General features: G+C 50.0%; 5 protein-coding genes across 5 annotated transcripts; 1 reads left to right on the top strand and 4 right to left on the bottom strand.

The window, feature by feature from the left end:
* Positions 1-3338: 3338 nt before the first annotated feature.
* On the top strand, positions 3339-3800 carry PFICI_06570 (uncharacterized protein; the record flags this gene model as incomplete). The annotated part of the gene is made up of 1 exon (XM_007835151.1): positions 3339-3800. The coding sequence occupies one exon, from the start codon at positions 3339-3341 to the stop codon at positions 3798-3800; it is 462 nt and encodes a 153-aa protein (XP_007833342.1).
* A 1517-nt stretch (positions 3801-5317) lies between these two features.
* PFICI_06569 (uncharacterized protein) lies at positions 5318-7084 on the bottom strand (the record flags this gene model as incomplete). The annotated part of the gene is made up of 2 exons (XM_007835150.1): positions 5318-5749; positions 5831-7084. 2 exons carry the CDS (start codon positions 7082-7084, stop codon positions 5318-5320), a joined length of 1686 nt encoding a protein of 561 aa, XP_007833341.1.
* Positions 7085-8157: 1073 nt separating this feature from the next.
* PFICI_06568 (Actin-like protein) lies at positions 8158-9436 on the bottom strand (the record flags this gene model as incomplete). The annotated part of the gene is made up of 3 exons (XM_007835149.1): positions 8158-8220; positions 8296-9066; positions 9128-9436. 3 exons carry the CDS (start codon positions 9434-9436, stop codon positions 8158-8160), a joined length of 1143 nt encoding a protein of 380 aa, XP_007833340.1.
* A 2161-nt stretch (positions 9437-11597) lies between these two features.
* PFICI_06567 (uncharacterized protein) lies at positions 11598-12896 on the bottom strand (the record flags this gene model as incomplete). The annotated part of the gene is made up of 1 exon (XM_007835148.1): positions 11598-12896. The coding sequence occupies one exon, from the start codon at positions 12894-12896 to the stop codon at positions 11598-11600; it is 1299 nt and encodes a 432-aa protein (XP_007833339.1).
* Positions 12897-15126: 2230 nt separating this feature from the next.
* Positions 15127-17657, bottom strand: PFICI_06566 (aconitate hydratase 2; the record flags this gene model as incomplete). Its single annotated transcript, XM_007835147.1, has 3 exons — positions 15127-16625; positions 16694-17534; positions 17613-17657. 3 exons carry the CDS (start codon positions 17655-17657, stop codon positions 15127-15129), a joined length of 2385 nt encoding a protein of 794 aa, XP_007833338.1.
* Between the last annotated feature and the right edge of the window lie 1846 nt (positions 17658-19503).

The following is a 19503-nucleotide window of genomic DNA, read 5'->3' as shown; positions in this document are numbered from 1 at the left end:
AGGTCACCTGAAGTTTCAGCTATACACTCGTGGACATGCAGCATCTTGGAGCAGCTACCAGCTGCAGATAGCGCTCAATTGATCTTTTCATGATGAAAAATACTTTGAAGACCAATTGGTTGATTCTCAATGTACGGTGAGCTAACCTTGGCAGGTCCAGAGCGTACGAGAAGGAACCGAGCTGAGGCGGATGCACTTGTCACAGATCTTTAGCCATACTTGAGAGTCTAGAAATGAAAACAAGTCAAGTGACTGACTACAGGCGAAATGGTTCCTGAAGTGTACGCCGAAAATGGCTAGTATGCCGTTTTACAATGTTGTCGTTTAGGGCATGGTAGATGTGTCTGTTTGGCACCTTGGCTAGCGGATGCCCGACCACTAGGTAGGTAAATACCGGTCACATGTGGGAGTATACTGGGATCAATACAAGCTGATGAAGCTATACCCAGCCCATACCGCCTTTGCATACCAATACACAGTACGTGGCTGACTGATTCCTCATGATGTGTCAGCAGGCAGATTTGCAATTTTTAGTCTCTCGTGTCGCGATATGTTGCTACGGAGATCGCGAGAACCACGTGATAGCACCTAATTGATCCATGACCAACAATTTTGAGCACATGGGTTGTATACTACTTTTTTTTTTTTTCTTTTGAGTCCGCTTTCTGGTCTCCACCTTCAATGATGATTTCATAATCATGAACATGACCTCGTTGCCTGATCCCGGAACAGGGAGAGAAGAGAAAGAGAAAGAGAAAAAAAAAAAAAAACTGGAATCGGAATCGACAGCTAGTGAAAAACGGTTCCACTATTGCAACGATCATCTCAACAGGTGAAGCAGTCTCGGCAGTGCAGCATCGACTTATTGGAAGAACCAAGCCAAGATCAAAGTAATGCAAAGAATCATACAACCAATTGGCCGATCAAAGCCGCTTGTTTCGTGGTTGAGGAAAGCATAGCAATACCTCATGATCATACTCATAGTATGTGAGCCTAGTACAGCTTTGGGTCTCCTGGTTGCCTCGTCAGTTGGAACCTATCCGCCAGCGGAAGCAGCCCAGCTGCCACGGGGGCTGAACTGTTGGATCTCAGCGCCGCTGCGGTCCGGCAGCACACAAGCCAACTTTCAGCATTTCCAGCCAAACGAAGCGCTGTTAACTCTTGATGCACATGCTGAGTCATTGACAATTCTTGTTTCGGCGCCCGGCGAACATGCGGAACCCTAAAATTTTACACTGCACCTCAATGACCGACAGCATTAATTCTGCGCAATTCTAGACGTTCTTTTTGGGAAGGGAAAACTTTTTTTTTTCTCTATTGAGTCTCCAGTGGACCGCGGCTGGCTTCGGCCCTTTGAAGCTGCTCGCGAAGCCATGTACAGCCATAACTAGTTATAACGATAATATATTTGCAGAGCATATTATCGTTACACAGCGAAATCCTTATAAAAAGAGTGGGGATTCTCGGAAGACCCTAGTTCTCTAGCTCTCAATTGGTTAATTTTCTATGGTGACCCTCCTAAAACACCTCGGAATAGCGATTTTGCCCCATAAAAACCACGAAACCCACCCGCATTTATAACGATATATATACAAAATTTCCTGGGATATTATCGTATATCACAATAGCCCAAATTCTATGTATTTTATCACTATTTTGCTAACAAATTTTCATTTGTACGGATGCTGATCGTTATACCCTAGTAAATCGTTACAACCCTGTATTTTAATAACGAGTCTTGGTTGTACACTAGAAGCCGAGACACCCAAATTTTCGGGCCCTTGTCCATGGACGGGAGATCAACTCAGGGTGACACCTTACTCCAAGGGGCAAGGCCAGACGAGCTACAGGATGTTTGGCGCCAAGCACTGGAGGGGCAACAGATGGAGAAGAAGAAAAAAAGCTCTTTAGTTGTCCTTGTTTTGGTTTCGGTGTGACCAGAATCAAAGAAGAAGGGGAAAAACCAAGACTGGTACGACTCGTAACGCCCATCTGCCATCAAGGTCAATCATTTGGTGTGTAGGTCACAACTCCAGCTTACTATGATGGCTTGATGCGTAAAGCCAAGCCTGAAACACCGCTGAGTTCCAATTCCGCGGAGACGTTCATCGTGCAGACCTGTTGTGTCACCAGGCCACATGTGCCGCTGAGCAAGCATTTGATTTGGCATGTTGAGTGCATGTTGGTCGAGACCTTTTGCTTGGAACTCAGGAGTCAAAGCAAGGCACTCTGCCGTCTACCGCTTTTTTTGTTCCACGCACACAGAAAAAGCTTCCATGGTAAATTTCTCTGGCTTGGTCATTGCAAAAGCCAGAAGCCTGCCCCTTCGTGGAATCCGAGCCAATCACCCGCCCTGGCCGCTTCAGCTATTGGATCACAGCCGACCTTGTACCTGGCTCTGAGCTTCTTCCGCCCAGCCAAAAGCCAGTCAAAGCCAGCACATGGCGCAATGGAGAAGCGAACGATGGGGTAACTTTTAGGTACAGAAAATATCGTCTATTGGATATGGCCATGGCCTCATGACGGGCGCTTCAAACGCAATTTGGTTCGGCATGGTTTTGTTACCTAATAGTAGCCACCCGACCCATCACGCGCTACCCCAGATTTCGCTACGATGCCGTTAACTGCAAAGCGCCTTACGAGGTCGGATCTGCCAAGGATGAGAAATCCGTCCATCCTGGCCTGCAAATTTTCCCATCCGCGGCACCGACAAGCCCTGAACCGACCATTCTATGTACTGTCACGACTCCTTCGAGGCCCCCTTCCTGACCAAAATAGGCACTTCCATGCCGGCCAACTCATAGCCGGCTGCTGAGCGCTGCAAAGCTTGCAAGCCTTCCCCAGATTTTTTGGTCGTCGGAACTCACCTAGACCGTACACTACAGGGGCCCCCCTTTTCTTCTTTGTTTCGTGACCGTCGTCACAAAATTTTCCTTTCAACTCGCGTCATATGTTCCTATTTTGACTGGGTACGTAGCTACGTACTGGCACAAGTCTCACTAATTTCTTCTGTCGGACTTGTGCCCGGGCGGTTGGATCAGGTCAGCTTGGAGCTTCTAGCAAATGACTCCCAGAACCATGTATTACCATGACACATCGTAACAAAAGCAATGTCCGTTCATGTCACGATGCTTATATTAAGCCCTCCCCTCGTTTCCAGGCCACACAATTCCAGTGAACCTCATAATTCCCACGTTTCATAATATAAGCATCCGGTAAACTCAAAAGTCTTTAGGCCAGGTCCTGTGTTCCTGTCTTATATCAGATCTTACTCCAACCAAACAACCACCAAAACACCACCAACAATCACATTAACAACAACAAAAACAATATTAGCCATGTCATCATTCACTGTGACTGAGCCCCACCCCACCGTGGCCCAAGGATCTCTTGTGCGGGTGGGCAGAGGAGGATATGCCAACCACGTCCGCGCGCCCTTGACCACACCGGCCACTGGTGTTCCCTCAGTCAGCAAGCCGATGCCCCCCAGCACCGACAGGAAGATTCGTACTGGAAGAGGTGGTTTCGCCAACCTTCACTCTGCTTCGGACCTCCCTCCCGTCTCATTCGATGAGCAGTACAAGCTGCAGAGCCACATTGAGGACAGCTCAACCAAGGTCCTCGGCGCCAGGGGCGGCTGGGGAAACATTGCCAAGGACAGCAAGACTTCTTCGAGCCAGCGCAAGTCCAGCGATGCTAGCAGCCAGCACAGCGGCAGCAGCTCTGGCAGCACCAGCAGCGTGCGATCGGGATTCCTGAAGCGCCTGACCAGCATCAGCTCCAAGGGACCCAACCCATGAACACGTCTCTTGAGAGATCTACGGCACCAATTTTCATCTTTCATTTCACACAAATCTTCTCTCTTCTCTCATCAGCACGGCGTATTGGATTATCAAAACAAAGCACAACAAAAAAGGGGCGACGAAAGGTGACCTACGGGGCCTCAGAGCAAACGGAGTCAAGTGAATAGGACGGTATTACAAACCCACGACACAAATTTTCGAACCAAAGCGACATCATCGGTTTATCTCGATTTTCAACAGCGAGCGGTGAATTTATACATGGTACACGATCGTGTCGCCCCTGGCTGGCAGATTCCAGGGGATATATTGAAATGGGAAAGCATAACCAAAAAAGGCATTTGACAAGCGGGCGTTTGTTTCTGGTGAAATTTTTTTGGTCTGGCGAGACGATGCGGATATACCCCCAACATAGCAAGCGATTGGTTTTTATTTCATATGACTATCTTGTACAAGTCCCTATTGTATTGGACTTTGCAGAATGGTCGGTTTAGGTGGATCTTACTCAGTAACTACAGAGTTGGAATTGAATGAATCTAAATCAAAATCCCTCATCCCTTGCATTCGGTGAAATATCATACATGTTCCTTGATTCCTAAGCCATCGATTATACGAGTATATGGCCAATTGACTGCGAGATCATACGGGCAATCGTATGATCGTCCCATGCAGAGATGGCAGTTGGATGGTGACTTCTCCGCTTTTCTTTATATACGTCTACGTGTATCCGACTGCGACCATGTTTCCAACAAAGCCACCCATCGCCTACTACATAGTACAACTTCAAGTCTCGCGAAAAAAAAAAAAAAAAAAAAAAAAAGACTCTCTTCACCAAGGTACTTTCGTTCTCTAGAAAGCTAGCCAACACTACCAAGGGGGGAAAAATAAATCAAGTCTCATGACTTCCCCATCCCGTCAACTTTCTCCAGCAATAATGTGAATCAATTCTGTTTTCCCCCGCCAGTTCCCACCCCTCCTGTGCACGAGCGGACTCTTCCCCCCTTTCTTTCTACCCCATTTTGAGTGATTTCATAACCAAAAGCCCACCACTGAGCCTCAAAGTACGGGGTAAAATAGAAAATCTGCACGGATCAATAAAGGGAAATAAGGATGGGGCCTACTCTGTACTATTTTTTTGCATTGCTCGCATATTTGCGGTCCAGCCGGCAAAACGGTACGTATCTACAAGTACCACGTACATGCCATGCATTCGGCTTCGCTGCTTCTAGAAGGGAGACTTGGAATTCTTGGGCCCATCCATATCCGAGAATCTTCTTCTTGTTGTTCTCCGTATTCTTCATTACAAGGGTAGCATCGCGACGTCACTCACGAACTAGAACCTCGATTCGACGCGAATTCACAAAAATCATAAGGCTTTTTATATGTATAGTAATCCAATATATACAGTAATTTTAGTCGCGGGCTATCCCTCCAGGTTCTCCGTGTGCACTTTCACGAAAAAGCTCTTGTGAGATTCTTACACTTGATATAAGAATCCCGCCAATCATGAAGCCCTCCTAGTACCAGAGAGCCTTGTTCCAGTAAACCACCTTTTCAATGGCCAGGTCGTCGTCCTGCGTGTACATGGTGGTGTTGAAGACGAGCTCGGTACCAACCTCGGACTCATTGTAGCGAGGCCAGTAGAGCTTGTCGTCGGCCCACTGCGCATTGGGGTCGCCGTTGAGGATAAAGGACAGCAGGTACTTTTGCATGGTGACGGCAATGGTGGCATTGACGCTCGAGCTGCCTCCGCCCATGCCACCGCTGCTGCTGCCGCCGGGACCTCCCGAGGTCGAGTTGCCCGCCGAGGTGCCCGTTGCCGAGGGCGCGGCTGATGTGGCCGTGGCAACGTCGCTGACGGCGGCGCTGCTGGTGGTGGTGGTGGTGCTGTCGTCGGATGAGGAAGTGTCCAGAGTATAGGTGCTATACCAGTAGTAGGATTGATCGGTCTAAGAAAGAGGGAAAAAGTCAGCACTGAAGTCTCCTTGGATTGGATCAAGAGGGGAAGGCAGTTGATACTGTATACTTACACCGTGAGTAGCGCTGTCGAGAGCAACCATGGCGTTCCAGGTCTGGTTCTTCATGGCATTGGTGAGCGCCAGGTTGTGGGCCGTCAGGTCAAAGTGCTGCTTCATGTCCGAGAAGCGCAGGCCGGGACTCTCGTAGTCGTCGGCGGGGTAGTAGGCCAGGAGCTGGTCGACAACGTCGTCGGCAACGGCTGGGAAGAAGAGGCGCAGCTCGGCGGCCACGTCGTCGTCCGTGTCGACGCCCGAGTACGCCTGGCCATTGGCCTCGTGCTGCTCGTGCGTCGCCACCACCGGGCCAGTAAAGTTGAAGCGGCCCTGGTAGAATTGCGCCTCGTACGTGTCGGCAATGATGAGGCCGTCCACGCGCGGCTGGAACTGGTACGAGTAGTTGGACTGGACCGTGCTGGCGGCGTCGGTCAAGGTGTCAAAGTCCACGGCGCGCATGCAGGTAATATCACCACCCGTGCAGCCGACGGCGGTAGACACGTTCTGCCAGAACATCTCGGCCTGGTGATGACCGGCGCCCGGGACGAAGCCTGGGGACATGACGTAGGCTTTGTGGAAGAGCTGCTCAGCACGGCCCGCGAATCGCGTCATCTGGAACAACACCTGGGAGGCACCGGCCGAGAAGCCGATGGCAGTCACGTCGCTTGGATTTCCACCAAAGTTGCTAATGTACTTTTGAACCCACTCAAAGGCGTGGCTCACGTCCCAGATGGCCGTGTTGGCGATACCTCCTTGGTGGTTGTAAGTAGGACCGTTGGCGAGGCCGGTCAGACCCAGACGGTAGTTGTACGAGACAAAGACGAAGTCGGTGCTGAGATCGAACAGTCCCTCGGGTGTGTTTTCGGCCTTGGATCCGCCAGTGAAACCTCCTCCGTACGTCCACACCACCACGGGCAAATCCCGACCCACAGCGTCCGCCGGAGCCCAAACATCGAGGTAGAGGCAGTCTTCGGAAGAGGAACAGGCTACATCGGCATCTGCGAGACTGCCCGTGTTGACTTCGGTCTCCTGAGGCGGCCACTGGGGAGCGGCCCAACGAAGGTCGCCGGTAGGCACGGCGGCGAAGCGAATGTTCTGGTACTTGTAGTATCCTACGGTCGTGTTTCCACCGACAGCCTGGATGGTGCTATAGTCGAGAGTGACCGTCGGAAGATCGCCAGTCGTGGCAGTAGCAGCAGCAGTGGCAGAAGCATTTTGGCACGAGCCAAGTGCTGCCGTCGCCAGGAGCGACAACGACAAGAACGTGTTCATTGCCACCAAAACAAGGAGAGAAGGAGAGGTGGTTAGTTATCGGGAATGACTGAATAAAGGAAACTTCCTGAGATTGGTTTCCAAGTAGGAACGAATGTCAGAATGAATAAGCTGGTAGACACTTGTACTCATATATAATCTCAAAAGCTCTACCCACACTGGGCACGTTTACCTTGCATTAGGAGAGATCAGATTAGATCTCGGCCACAAATCTACTGCCTATGAATACTCAGCCTCCAAGATATTAACAAGATATAATGCCAAGCAGTCGGCAACGCAATGCTTGGTCTTGGCATGTCTAACTTGCATCTTAAATCCCTATTCCAGGCCCGATCGAGGCTGGCTGTGTTTTCCGGTACCGGAAACAGAAACGGTTGCCCTCGCATGGCAAGACGGCAAACAATCAGGTACCTCAAAACAAACGCAATTAAAGCAAGGACTTGAGCTTACGCAGTCTTTGTCAGTACCCCAGAAATTCCATGCAGGAGAGAGGCAGATTCGGCAGATGCATGTGGCCATGTGGGGAAAGTTGTCGTAAGGTTATTCGAGATCCATGTCGTTTCTATTCGGATGAGCTCGGCGATACGATCTTGACATCTCGCAGCCGAACAAAACAATGCCAAGACGACGCCATTCTGCTCTTAGACCACAAAGTGCCTACTCCCAGAAATCACTGAAATCAAAGAAACACTCGTACTACTCTATTCACATGATGAAACCTACGTAATTGACGCGTCAGGGATCTTTATATAGATTCCTGCCCAGTCACGAATTGGTTTGTTTCAAACAACACTATTTCGACATGAACAACAACTCCTGGGTATCATTTCCTCTACATATATGACTATGCTGCAAACGCCCAGCACGGCCTCAACCGCATGAGCTGAACCCCCTTAAGGAATAGCGCCTGCCAGATCTCGGGACGTCCCGTCACCAATACTACATTACATTGGCATGGTTGAGGAACGCATCTCTGTGATACAAGCTCCACGGGATATTACATGGTAGAGTCCTTCTAGGTTCATAATTAGTGGCTCCCATTGACGCAGCCTGCAACAAATACGCTTCGTCTATTATGTCAATTTGGTGTGAATGATATCGGGGTTCTCATGCCAGTCATCGATACTGACCCACATCTGTCATGTTACGATTAGTATTGGTAAGTTGACTAGGAAAATTTGTGGGAAAGATTTGGCGCAGAGGCGACATACCTTTCTGAACGTGCTGAGACCAGCCAAAATACTGCCTCCTATCCAGGTCGAGTATTTTCTCTCTGGTGGCGCAAAGATCTTGATCTTCATATCCTTGACCGCCAACTTCCTCACCTCGCTGATCAAGCGATCACCGAAACCTTTCGTGAGCGTGCTGCCTCCGCTAAGCACAATATTGCTGTAGAGAGCTTTACGCAGGTCCAAATCTGTCCGGGCAATCGAATCTGTCACGATCTGTTGTACGCCGGGATACTCCAGTCCAATAATTTCGGGGTCGAACAGAATCTCAGGCGCGCGGAAGCGCTCCTGGCCAATTCTCAGCTTTTGTCCATCAGGCAAGGTGTAGTCTGCCGATTTTCCTTGGTCGAGTTTCGTAGAGGCCCAATCCTTCTCTTCTTGCTTTGGGTTGAGAGCAACATATGACAAAGTCTCCTTGATGTTGCGCACGACTTCCTTCTCGGCCGAAGTGTGGAAGACGTAGCCGCTTTTCCGTAGTAGTGTCTGCATATACTCGGTAATATCCCGACCGGCAACATCGATACGCCGCATGGCGGAGGGAATCGCGAAACCTTCGTATACAGGTACAGCATGAGAGACACCATCGCCAGAGTCCAGCACACAACCCGTTGTCCTACCCGACGCATATAACGATAGGACGGCTTGTATAGAGGTATAGAGGGCTGGCACATTGAACGTCTCAAAAAGGATCTGGGCGGCCGTGTCTCGGTTCACGCGAGGATTGAGTGGGGGTTCGGTGAGAAGGACCGGGTGCTAGAAACCAGTCAGAAAAGGCCAATTCGGCCAAGGAGCAGATTTGACAAAGATCTCTTACCTCTTCGCTCATGGTCTTTAGCCCCTCACTGTAGACATACTCCCATATCTTCTCCATGTCGTCCCAATCTGTGACAATGCCATGCTCCAGTGGATATCTGATCTTGAGCAAGCCTCTCAGCTCCGAGGCGGCCTTTTGTCCAATAAATACCTCGCCCTCCAGAGCTCCAGCCAGGACCCTCAGATGTTTCGGTCGGCCAACAAAGGACGGAAAGTAGCATTTCGGTAAGTCGTCACCGGCAAAGCCAGCTCTGATGGTGCCCGACCCATTGTCGAGCACGATAGGGGCGTTGTGCAGCGTGTCTGTCATTGTTGAAGCTCCACCTCCTCTCTGGCTGCCTTTTGGCCAGTTGCTCCGCCTCTACTTCTGTCGTCCCAGACTGTAATCTAGCTGGTTGTTCTGGGAGACAATTTTGGCGCTGAGGTAGCCTTGGGTTTGTAACTAGCGGTGTTCACGTCGAGGAACTCTGGTGACTGTTGATGGCCAAATCAATGGCACGGTCGTCGCAAGTCCAAGAAAGTTGGTATCGTGCGTTGCCGACGTGGAAGCCAGGGGCAGAGGAGAATTGAATCGCTCTTTGGTTGACTGGAGATTGTGTTTTGGCATCAACCCGCAGCCTAACGTAGCTGTGGAATTCCAACGACCCGACTCAATCCAAAGACGCGTTGGCCCTTTCCCAAATGCTCAATCAGGAGCTCATGCAGGGGATTGGAGGGCGTCTGGACTGGCTAGACGTGTTCGGCGGGCACTAGTCTCTCATTGGGCGGGCAGATTGTAAATTGTGGGGGAGTTTCTAGCTTTGTCCAATTGGAAGGGATCTCCCGGCCAAAGAACACGGACCCTTTTTTTTTCTGTCTTCCTTCCCCAATATGAAGTAGGTACTCTGTATGCTCGTTCCAAATGGGATGAACACTCAAGGTGAGGAAACAATTATTCCAAATAAATCAACTAAAGCTTGGAGAAACTATTTTATACTAGACGAGTTGGTGTTCTGGTGCATCCAGACACTCATTAATTTTGCAAAGCTTGCATCATGCTTTGTTCGTTCTAGCAAGTTTCTACTTCGTACACGTGTAACAGAGCAGCCCCATGCTGCTATGCAGATTCAAAAGAGCAGTCTCATAGTGGAGGCGAGACCAACAGGCGACTCAGATGACAGGTTGTTCCAAGACCAATTGTTTCACCACCTTCAATATGCAAAATGTCCATTCTCTTGCCGCTCCTCTTGACTCACTTCGGATCAAGCAACGTTAGGTATGATGTGCCATCGTTACTATCAACGCATGATGCGATTCCCCGAGTAAATGCAAAAAAATCATGCTTGCTCAGATTCCAAACAAGTCGACGAGATAGTATACAGGAAGCGGCCATCCAAACGCGGCGAAAGAGACTGGGAAGTAGCTGAGAAAATCAACCGCAGGGCCGAGATTAGCACGTATACATTTCTAATGGGAGAGCCTGTCAAAACAAGCCCATCAAATACAACAGCCTTGTACAAAGAACATCCAACTTCAACCAAAACCAGCTCATTATGTTCTTCGTCTTGTGTTTTTCATATTGCCACCCCTTGAAGGGAATATAACAACTCACAGCGCAAGAGTACCAGTGACCTGCTTGGTAACCCGGCTATAATCACTAGCATATCGTCTCGAGGCAGTTGGGCGGAACATGGGTCGGGACTGCAGCAACACCCGGCGTCCGGCGTTGAGGAGTTGCGTGTTCATTTTTGATAAATTTTCCTCGAGCGGCAGCAGCGATAAGTTGGATATAAGATAACCAGAGTTAAAAAAATAGCGACAAGTCTCGGCGTCAATGCGGGAGTTCCTGCTGGCTGTGTCTGGACTTTGATTATTCCGGAGGATCGTCTTCGTTCAACGATGGAGTTTGGGAAACAGGCATAGCACAAACAGGCACGAGCGCGGCCAACCGAGGCCTTGATATCCGTCTTATAGCAGTCGACCAGTCGAACAACCCCTCTCTTGGATGACCGTGGCTTTGGCTTGCGTGTTTCCTTATTTGTTTCCGGCTCCTGGCGACCGCTCCAAGTGTCAGATGTAGTACCCTGATTGCCCATTCCGGGGAATTTGCCCACATATCAGTCGAATGGGACCCCTGGCTAAACGCTTCACGGGGTATGCATACAACTCTGCATGCGGCAGCTTTAATGCGGGGTGAATTATATGAATGGCGAGCTTCCCTATAATGTAACCAAAGGATTGTATATACCCCAATGCTATTGGGCTGTCACGCTGCAGGCAACGTTGAATGGTACGATCATGGTGTGATCAAGCGTTTCCCCGCACCGTCCAGTCCGGTCAGAGTGCATATTTAATAAATACCATCTCAGCTGGTGCATTAAAATGTTTTAAAAAAAAAAAAAAAAAAAAAACAAGAGTTTCCGCTCCCCCAAGGTCACATTTCACAAGTGATTAGATAGACACAAGCCTGACATGTATTTGAATGTATTTTATCATTCGTAGCTATGGTGTTGACCACGAACAAACACAAACTCCATCTCATCCAGCAATATCGGGCTTATTGCTTTCTTTTTCGAAGCAAGTGCCGCCATTTGCTTCAGCGCCTGTGCAGCGGCCAGCCATTGAGGATTTTGAAGTACTCTGTCCGGGAATTCCTGACGAGGCGCCTGCTTTTGTTTCTCCAAGCGCCGCCGAAGGCTCGCTATTCCTTGACCAAATCGCGATGGAGACTTCTTGTTGCCTCTAGTGGACACTTCTGCCATCTTTTTCTCGTACCACTCTGGAGAACGTTCCCACGTCCAGTGAATCCGTGGATCAAAGTGGGCACATCGCGTGTCTGGATTGGGTTCAAGCGGCTTTTGGTATATTTGCTGATTGAAAGTAGGCTGATCAAAAGAAGACGAGGCCGGGCGGTTGGGACCATTTGCCAAGCCGTAGATTGCTTCGTCCAGCGTGTACTCGGGTTTACGTAAAAACGTATTGAACCTTAATGCAGATCGTCGTGCTTTTTTGGACACGGCAGGTCGTGTTGTCATATCGATATCATACAGGACCGGAGGAACATGGGAATGGTCTGCTCGAGTGATTTGTGTCTGCAATACTGCCTGCGGTCTGACAAAATCGCCACGGGGCGTGTTGTTCGAGGCAAAAGGGATTGGCGACGATGCAGCGGTTTGACGAGCACCAAGTCCATTTCTCTGTCCAAGATCGATACTAGGCCTCTCATTGTAAGAAACCCCTTTCTGGGCGATGGTCATCTGGCCTTGTCTCAGCATATCAACATCATGTCCTGTGGTTGAACAGGGTGTTGCGGATGATGTTTTAGACGACATTATTGGTTCCTCGTTTGGTAGCTGAACAAACGACATTTCAGACGCCGGTTTGGACGATGCCGAGGCCTCCATATCATCGTCATCATCGGATAATGTCAAGTCAATGAAGGTTTTTGTAGAAGTCGGCGGTTTGTAAGGCAGTGGCGTCTGCTTTTTTCTAGACTTTGTGGGCAAAACTTGGTGAGGTGATTCTTGTTTTTGCCTTTCCCTCCAGGCCGCTAACCAGGCTGAATGATGTGGAGGCGGATCCGTTTCTGTGAGGTTGTTAGGTTGCGCAGCCTGCCGAATTTCTGGCTGAGCTGATATTGCTTCTGAGTTGAGCGGATTCTGACGGTGAAGTGGTGGTGCATTGAGCCCCTGCAAAGTTCTCCCAGAGGAAGAATAGCCCAAGTTGGAATCTTCATGTGGCTCATCTGGCGACGATTTGTCACTGCGGCGCCGTTTAGAGGAGCCACCCATCTTTACAGCCGGCTCCCGAGCTGGGGAGACCTGCACAAAAGACCCTACTTGTCGACCGTTTAGTGCTAGAGTGTGTTCTGTGCCATGATTTCGCAACGGCTCAGACGAAGCTTGTGCGTGTTTGTATTGCTGAAATGGCCGACTGGGTGAAACACTAGTTTGATCAAAATTGGTTGTGTAGATTTGCCTCTGGACAACTTCAGGTTCCCTTCCCTGATCCACATCTCTTTGGTTCAGCGGACGGTGTAAAAGATGGCCGTTTGTAGTCGGCAATGAGGTTGATAATTTCGAGATATCTGGCAGGGTGAATTCTGCCGCCGGATAGCCGTGTTTCGCTTTCCATGCGCTAGCTCGGGACGTGGAAACGCCTTTTCTGGCTACATTTTTGGTAGAAAGAAGCTTTCGAGTGGCCAGGGATTTTTCTTGCCCTGCTGCTTGCTGAGCAGACGGATTACTAAGCATACTGGGGGGACCCATGAGGTTATCATGGTCGTCGTCTTGCATTGCCAATAGCATTGACGACATGTTTACGTTACGATAGGCCTTGATTAACAAGCATAGTGATGACGATGACGACCTCCTTTGTACTGAGGGTCTGCCTCGAGCAAGTAGTCGACGATGGTAGTTTATGAAGGCTTGGGTGATTTACCATCGACTACGATCTAGGAACTTTAGCATGATCCGGTGACAATGAGACGAAGATATGGCTTACTAGGTAGAGTCGAGGCAACCAAGGTGTCCCCCCTCCTTGTCCAAGTTGTAGAGGAGGTCTGTTGTCTGTATAGTAGCAGAGTGCTTTAGTAACTAAAGACAATGAGAGTAGAAGAAAAAAAGGTCACTTTTTTGATATGATCGTCTCAGATCTTTTCAGTTTCGTTTTGATCGTCACACTGCTCACCACAGCGGCTCCGTCATCTGCACCCGACTGGAAGTGACGATGGATAGGAAGGTTGTACACCACGGCCTTTGGCGCAGCTTCATGGGAAGATTTTGCAAGGCAGCGCTCCAGAAAGTGGTGTAGGGGAAGATGATTCCCCTCGGCTTGTGTCCATTGACATTGACATGCATCAAGGAACACTGGAGGCCTACACGAGGGCGGGCGCACTTTCCTCATGCGATAGATGAATGAAGACAAAGGACGCGACCCTCCGCCGAGAAGAGGCAGGAGTCGCTATCTATTTCCAGTGGATATAAAATCCAGAACCAGAAGTGGCATTTGAGCAGTCCGACCTTTTACCAAATGCTCATCATATATGACGACGAGATGGGGTTGGGAAAGAAAAGGTAAATAGTAGGACTTACCGAACCCTTTTTTTTTTCTCACAACCATATCTCATACGGTTGGTTGGTCAAGTGACACGCTCGAAAACGGTCGCAAAAGATTGACCATATCGAGAGGGTGGGGGATTCTGCGTTGTCCCCAATGTATGTTGGTCCTAATTGCGGCCTGTCTAGGGTGTGTGGGTGGATGCTTGCTCATGTACTCTGTATGTTGGATGGCGCCCGCGCGTAGAGTTCCGTTAAGGTAGTGACAGCGGCGGTTAATGAGCTCTAGCAATCGCACGGATAAGTGCCATGTAGGTAGGTAGGTAAATTGAAGGAAAACAATCATACGCGACACAATAAAGCTGCCGTCACCGCCCCCGACATGTATATCGAAGATAATGCAGACGAGCACCGTCCCGCAACAGCAGGTTATTGGTTACGTTAAAATCCATGTCGGCTTGCACCAGTTCTTGATTGCCAACTGGTTACGCGAAATTATGGGGCTGCGCTGAACAGCCAACAAATGATGGGGGCTCCGGGGTCCACGGGTTGAACACCAGCCACGGGCCATTGTTTAGCCTGTTCCGTGCTGACCTCCAAGCGCCCGGGGCCCTCCCACCACCCCCGGGGCCATTCATGTTGGATTGACCTGGCTGCATCCATGTGGGATGACGTTCAACAGTCTTGTGCTGCGCGCGTCTTTATCAAAGAGCAAGTACCGTCTCACACTGGCCAGGAAGTTATGCTATTTGTTTTCAATGCACGTGGTTGAAAGCGTCACATCTTACGATAAATTATTCGTTGTTGAACAGGACAAAACCAAGGAACAGGCTGAGCAATAAGTGTCTTGAAATTGTCCCGCCAAATTTTAGTTGATCATCAATAACTCCTATAATTCATAGATGGTATACACGTGTTTAGCTCTTTAGTCCCTTTTCTCTTTATCTTATTTCTAAATTCCAAATCATGACCTCTTGCTGAGCATGTTCAATGCGCTGCCTGCGAGGATAAATTGGGCTTGATCTTTGCTGACAGCGTGCTTGGTCTTGACCCGCACCTCCTCACCAGTCTTCCTCTTCTTGACCACCAATGTCACCTCTCCCTGACCACCATTCTTTAGCATTTCGTAGAGTCCTTCGGTTGCAACCTCATCGCAAGCCGAGATCTTGTCGTAGTCGGCCTCATTTGCAAACGTGAGCGGCACAACACCCTGCTTCTTCAAGTTTGTCTCGTGGATACGTGCAAAGCTCTTGGTGAGGACAATGCGCGCGCCAAGGTAGCGGGGCTGCAAAGCAGCATGCTCACGGGCACTACCTTCACCATAGTTGTGTTCAGCCACAACAAGCCATGGCTGATTGGCTTCCTTCCATCGCTGACCGAGCTCAGGAATTGTGTGCTTAGAGCCATCCATATCGTACGCAGCATTGACCTCACCAGTCTCGGCGTTGGTCGCTGTGTTCAACGTGTTGGTGCTGATATTGGGCAAGTGTCCCTTGTACTTGAGCCATGGTCCAGCAGCTGAAATGGTGTCGGTAGTACACTTGCCGGTAACCTTGACGAGCACTCGGAGGCCTGAGAGGTCTGACTCCGGGAAGGGCTCGAATGGGTCTAGCAGAGCAAGTCGCTCAGAGGTGGGCGAGACAGCGACGGCAACAGAAGCATCGGGCTCCTGCGACAGAGGTCGGAACTCTGGGCGGGCAGGGGCAAAGGGCTGCGCCGGGATCTCAGAGCCCATTGGAGGCGTGAAGCGGAACTCCTTGCCAGAAGCAGTAGGAATCGAATCTGTCATGGGGTTGAAAGTGGTGCTGCCGGCAAAAGCCATGGCGGTCACGATTTCGGGGGAAGCCAAAAAGTTCATGGTACCGGGGTTACCGTCATTGCGGCCCTTGAAGTTACGGTTGTACGAAGTGAGAATGGCGTTCTTAGTACCCTTCTCCAAGTCGTCCTGGCGCTTCCACTGGCCAATGCAGGGACCGCAGGCGTTTGACAGCAGAGTGCCGCCAGCCTCTCGGAATGTCTCCAGGGGGCCGTCACGGGCCAGAGTCTCCCGGATCTGGTCACTGCCCGGCGTGATGTAGAAGCTAGAAACGGGCTTAAGACCGGCCTCCATGGCCTCCTTCACCATACCCTCACAACGGGTCATGTCCTCGTAGGAGCTGTTTGTGCAGCTGCCAATGAGACCGGCTGACAGGGTCTCGGGCCACTCTTGCTCCTGAACGGTCTGCTTGAACTTGGACAAGGGCGTTGACAGGTCAGGTGTGAATGGTCCGTTGATGTGAGGCTCAAGTGTGGAAAGATCGATCGTGATAACCTCGTCGTATCTTGCTCCCTCATCGGCTCGCAGGCCAACAATATCAGAGTACTTCTTTGCCTCGGCAGCAATGTCGTGGCGGTTAGTTGCCTCCAGGTAGCGGACGTGAGCGCTGTTGAAGGGGAAGATGGAAGTCGTAGCGCCAACCTCGGCTGTAATCACACGCAGTCAGAATCTCACTCTATCCTTGTTCAGATGTTTTCCCTGGCTTGAGACTTACCTCCCATGTTGGTAACCGTGGCCATACCCGTGCAGCTCAGGGTCTCTACACCAGATCCAAAATACTCAATAATGAAACCCGTGCCTCCTCGGACAGTGAGTTGGCCTGCAAGGTTCAGGATGATGTCCTTTGGCGAGGCCCAGCCGTTCAGCTTGCCCTTGAGCTCGACACCAAGCACGCGGGGTGCCTTGAGCTCCCAAGGTGCTCCGACCAGCGCCTCAACTGCATCAGCACCTCCGACACCGATAGTGACGGTACACAGACCACCGGCATTGGGCGAGTGACTGTCGGTACCCAGCATCATTTGTCCCGGGGCAGCATAGTTCTCCAAAACACTCTGGTGAATGATACCAGCACCAGGTGGCCAGAAATCAATACCATATTTCTTAGCAGCCGACTCCAAGAAGTCAAAAACCTCCTTGTTGGTCTGAATACCGGCTTCGAGGTCCTCTTTGGCGCCGCGCTCACCGACGATCAAGTGGTCGCAGTGGATGCTGGCCGGTATCGCAGTACGAGGGAGGCCACAGGTCATGAATTGCAGAATAGCCATTTGGGCGGAAGCATCCTGCATGTTTACCCGGTCGGGCTTGAGCTTGAGGTTGGCGTTGCCACGGACATTGCGGCCACCGTCTGTGTTGGTCAAGAGTGACTCTTCAACATTGTCCAAATGACTGTAGACAATCTTCTCGGCGAGAGTCAGAGGCGTGGCCTTGCCGAGGACCTCCTTGACCTTTTCGTAGTTCTTGAGGAGCTTCAGGTAGGGGGGTGTTCTCGGATTCGATGAATCGAAAGTGGGTGTCGCAAAAGACCGTCTCTGGGTGAGGCGGCTCGTCGCGAAGCGCTGCAAACAGATGGGTTAGAAAGATGCTCCGAAGCAGGTCGGCCGTCAAAATCGGCCCTCTGGCAGGGTGCCACCTACGCTGAACGCCGGCCCGCGACGGCACGCAAGCTCAACTGCCCTCATGCTTGCCAATTGACCTCCCAGAAAGATACTCCGGAGATTCGAGAGCCACCGAAAGAATCGCAAATTGTCCTAACGCCTGGAAAGTGACGCTGGTGAAATTTTTGTGATTGAAAACGGCCTCTCACTGATTGGCTCTAAGCTTTAAGACTGGAGCCGGCATCGGCCGTCACTCAGCAGGGGGGCTAATCTGGGGTAACCAGTTATTACCTTTGTACCTGTGGTACACCCTACAAATGCACACCCTATGTATGTATGTTTTGTCTTTCCTCTGGAACAATTCTCGTAAGGTTCAAGGTTCTTACGATTGATAAATTTAATTGCAGGCCTTTTACATTTCAAGGGGAGTCCATATTGCAATATTAATGCGAAAATTATTACTCCGATGTGAAATCTGACTCATAACAATGGATCTGCACTATTGAGATGGAAAAGGAGCATGTCAATGCCGGTGGACGTTAATCTAGAGCATTTGATACAGCGTGACTTTGCAGCAGGTGTCACTTCTCAAAAATCAATCAAGGATCAGGTTCCACGTTGAATTTCATCTGGTTGAGCCAAAAAGGTACGGCCGCTGCTTACTGTGAAGCGAGGCGCTGCTCCCTGCCAATCTTGGTGATCATAGAAATCCTGGCCAACTTACTGTCGTCTGTTTATGACCTTTTGTGATCGAGGGTATCTGGAATATCATATCGTACGTCTGCATTCTCTCTTCGACTTCTACCAACACCTCAATCGTCCGTCACAAGTCTTTGTCCCAACGAGAGTTCAGAGAGGACTATTGTCTGATAGTACGGGCAAAATACGCTGAAATGGCAGCCCTGACGATCGGTTCTTCTGATTTTGGGGACCGCCCTTGAATATTATGACCTCTATGGCTAGACTTTGCAAAAGAATCTGGATTGGCCGCCATACCACATCATTTCGCAAATGTGAGTACGATCAACCTCATCGGTGCTCTCAAGTCAACATGGATTTCAAAGAACCAGGCATAGTAAAAAGTCGCCCTCTAAAATGAGAGTCCTCGTCACCCGCAGCGTCAAAGCAGAGGAGATCCATGGTTCATACACTTTAAAATCATCCGTACAGAGGGAACGGCATGCCTGGAATATTCGACAAGAAAGTCTATTGTCAAAAGACGACAGAGTAAGAAGCAAAAAAAAAAAAAAAAGTGCAAAAGAATCGGTCGGCCTATTTAGGACCGTATGATTGGTGGCAAGAACTGCTTGTTCTTGCCCACTACTGGAGTCGAACCAATTGCCTCCTCATTACTAGTGAGGCGCTCTACCGATGAGCCAAGCGGGCTTTGCTGGTGTTGTGGATCTCGAAGTCGTTATAGCATGTTAAGGAGTAAGTAGTTCTGTGGATAGTCGTAGAAGAGATAGTGGATGGCACAACACCCACTTTGGCGATGTTCGTGTACTTACTTGTTGGAATTCAGCGGCACTCGTGATGGCGGCTATGCGAATTCTTGTCCAAAGGGGCACGGCAGTTTCGTAAGAAATTGCGCTTCCGGAATCAATGCTCATCTGAAGTCTTGTCGGGACTGTGGTCCAGAAGCTTCTGCCTCGTAGGTGTGCGAAATCCGCAAGCGTCCGAAAATCGAGTCATTAGACGAAGTGGTGCACGGAACTTGCAAAGGAACTGCTCAAAAATCCTCCGGTGTTACGGATTTGCAAGTGCTAGAGAAAAATCAAAATATGCCTAAAAATTTTAATACTTCCGAATGCCGATTGGGTTCATTCTTCTTTTTCTAGTTTCGGGTGTTCCTGCATACGGTCGGCGCTTAGAGTCACCAGCGAACAAACCAATGCATTTGGCAAAAAAAGTCAGGTAGATATACGATAGC

The sequence above is a fragment of the Pestalotiopsis fici genome, assembly GCF_000516985.1.
Source record: "Pestalotiopsis fici W106-1 unplaced genomic scaffold PFICI_Scf_4, whole genome shotgun sequence".
NCBI lineage: Eukaryota > Fungi > Ascomycota > Sordariomycetes > Amphisphaeriales > Sporocadaceae > Pestalotiopsis > Pestalotiopsis fici.
The sequence above is the reverse complement of the archived record's forward strand: the minus strand, read 5'-3'. Positions and strand labels throughout refer to the sequence as shown.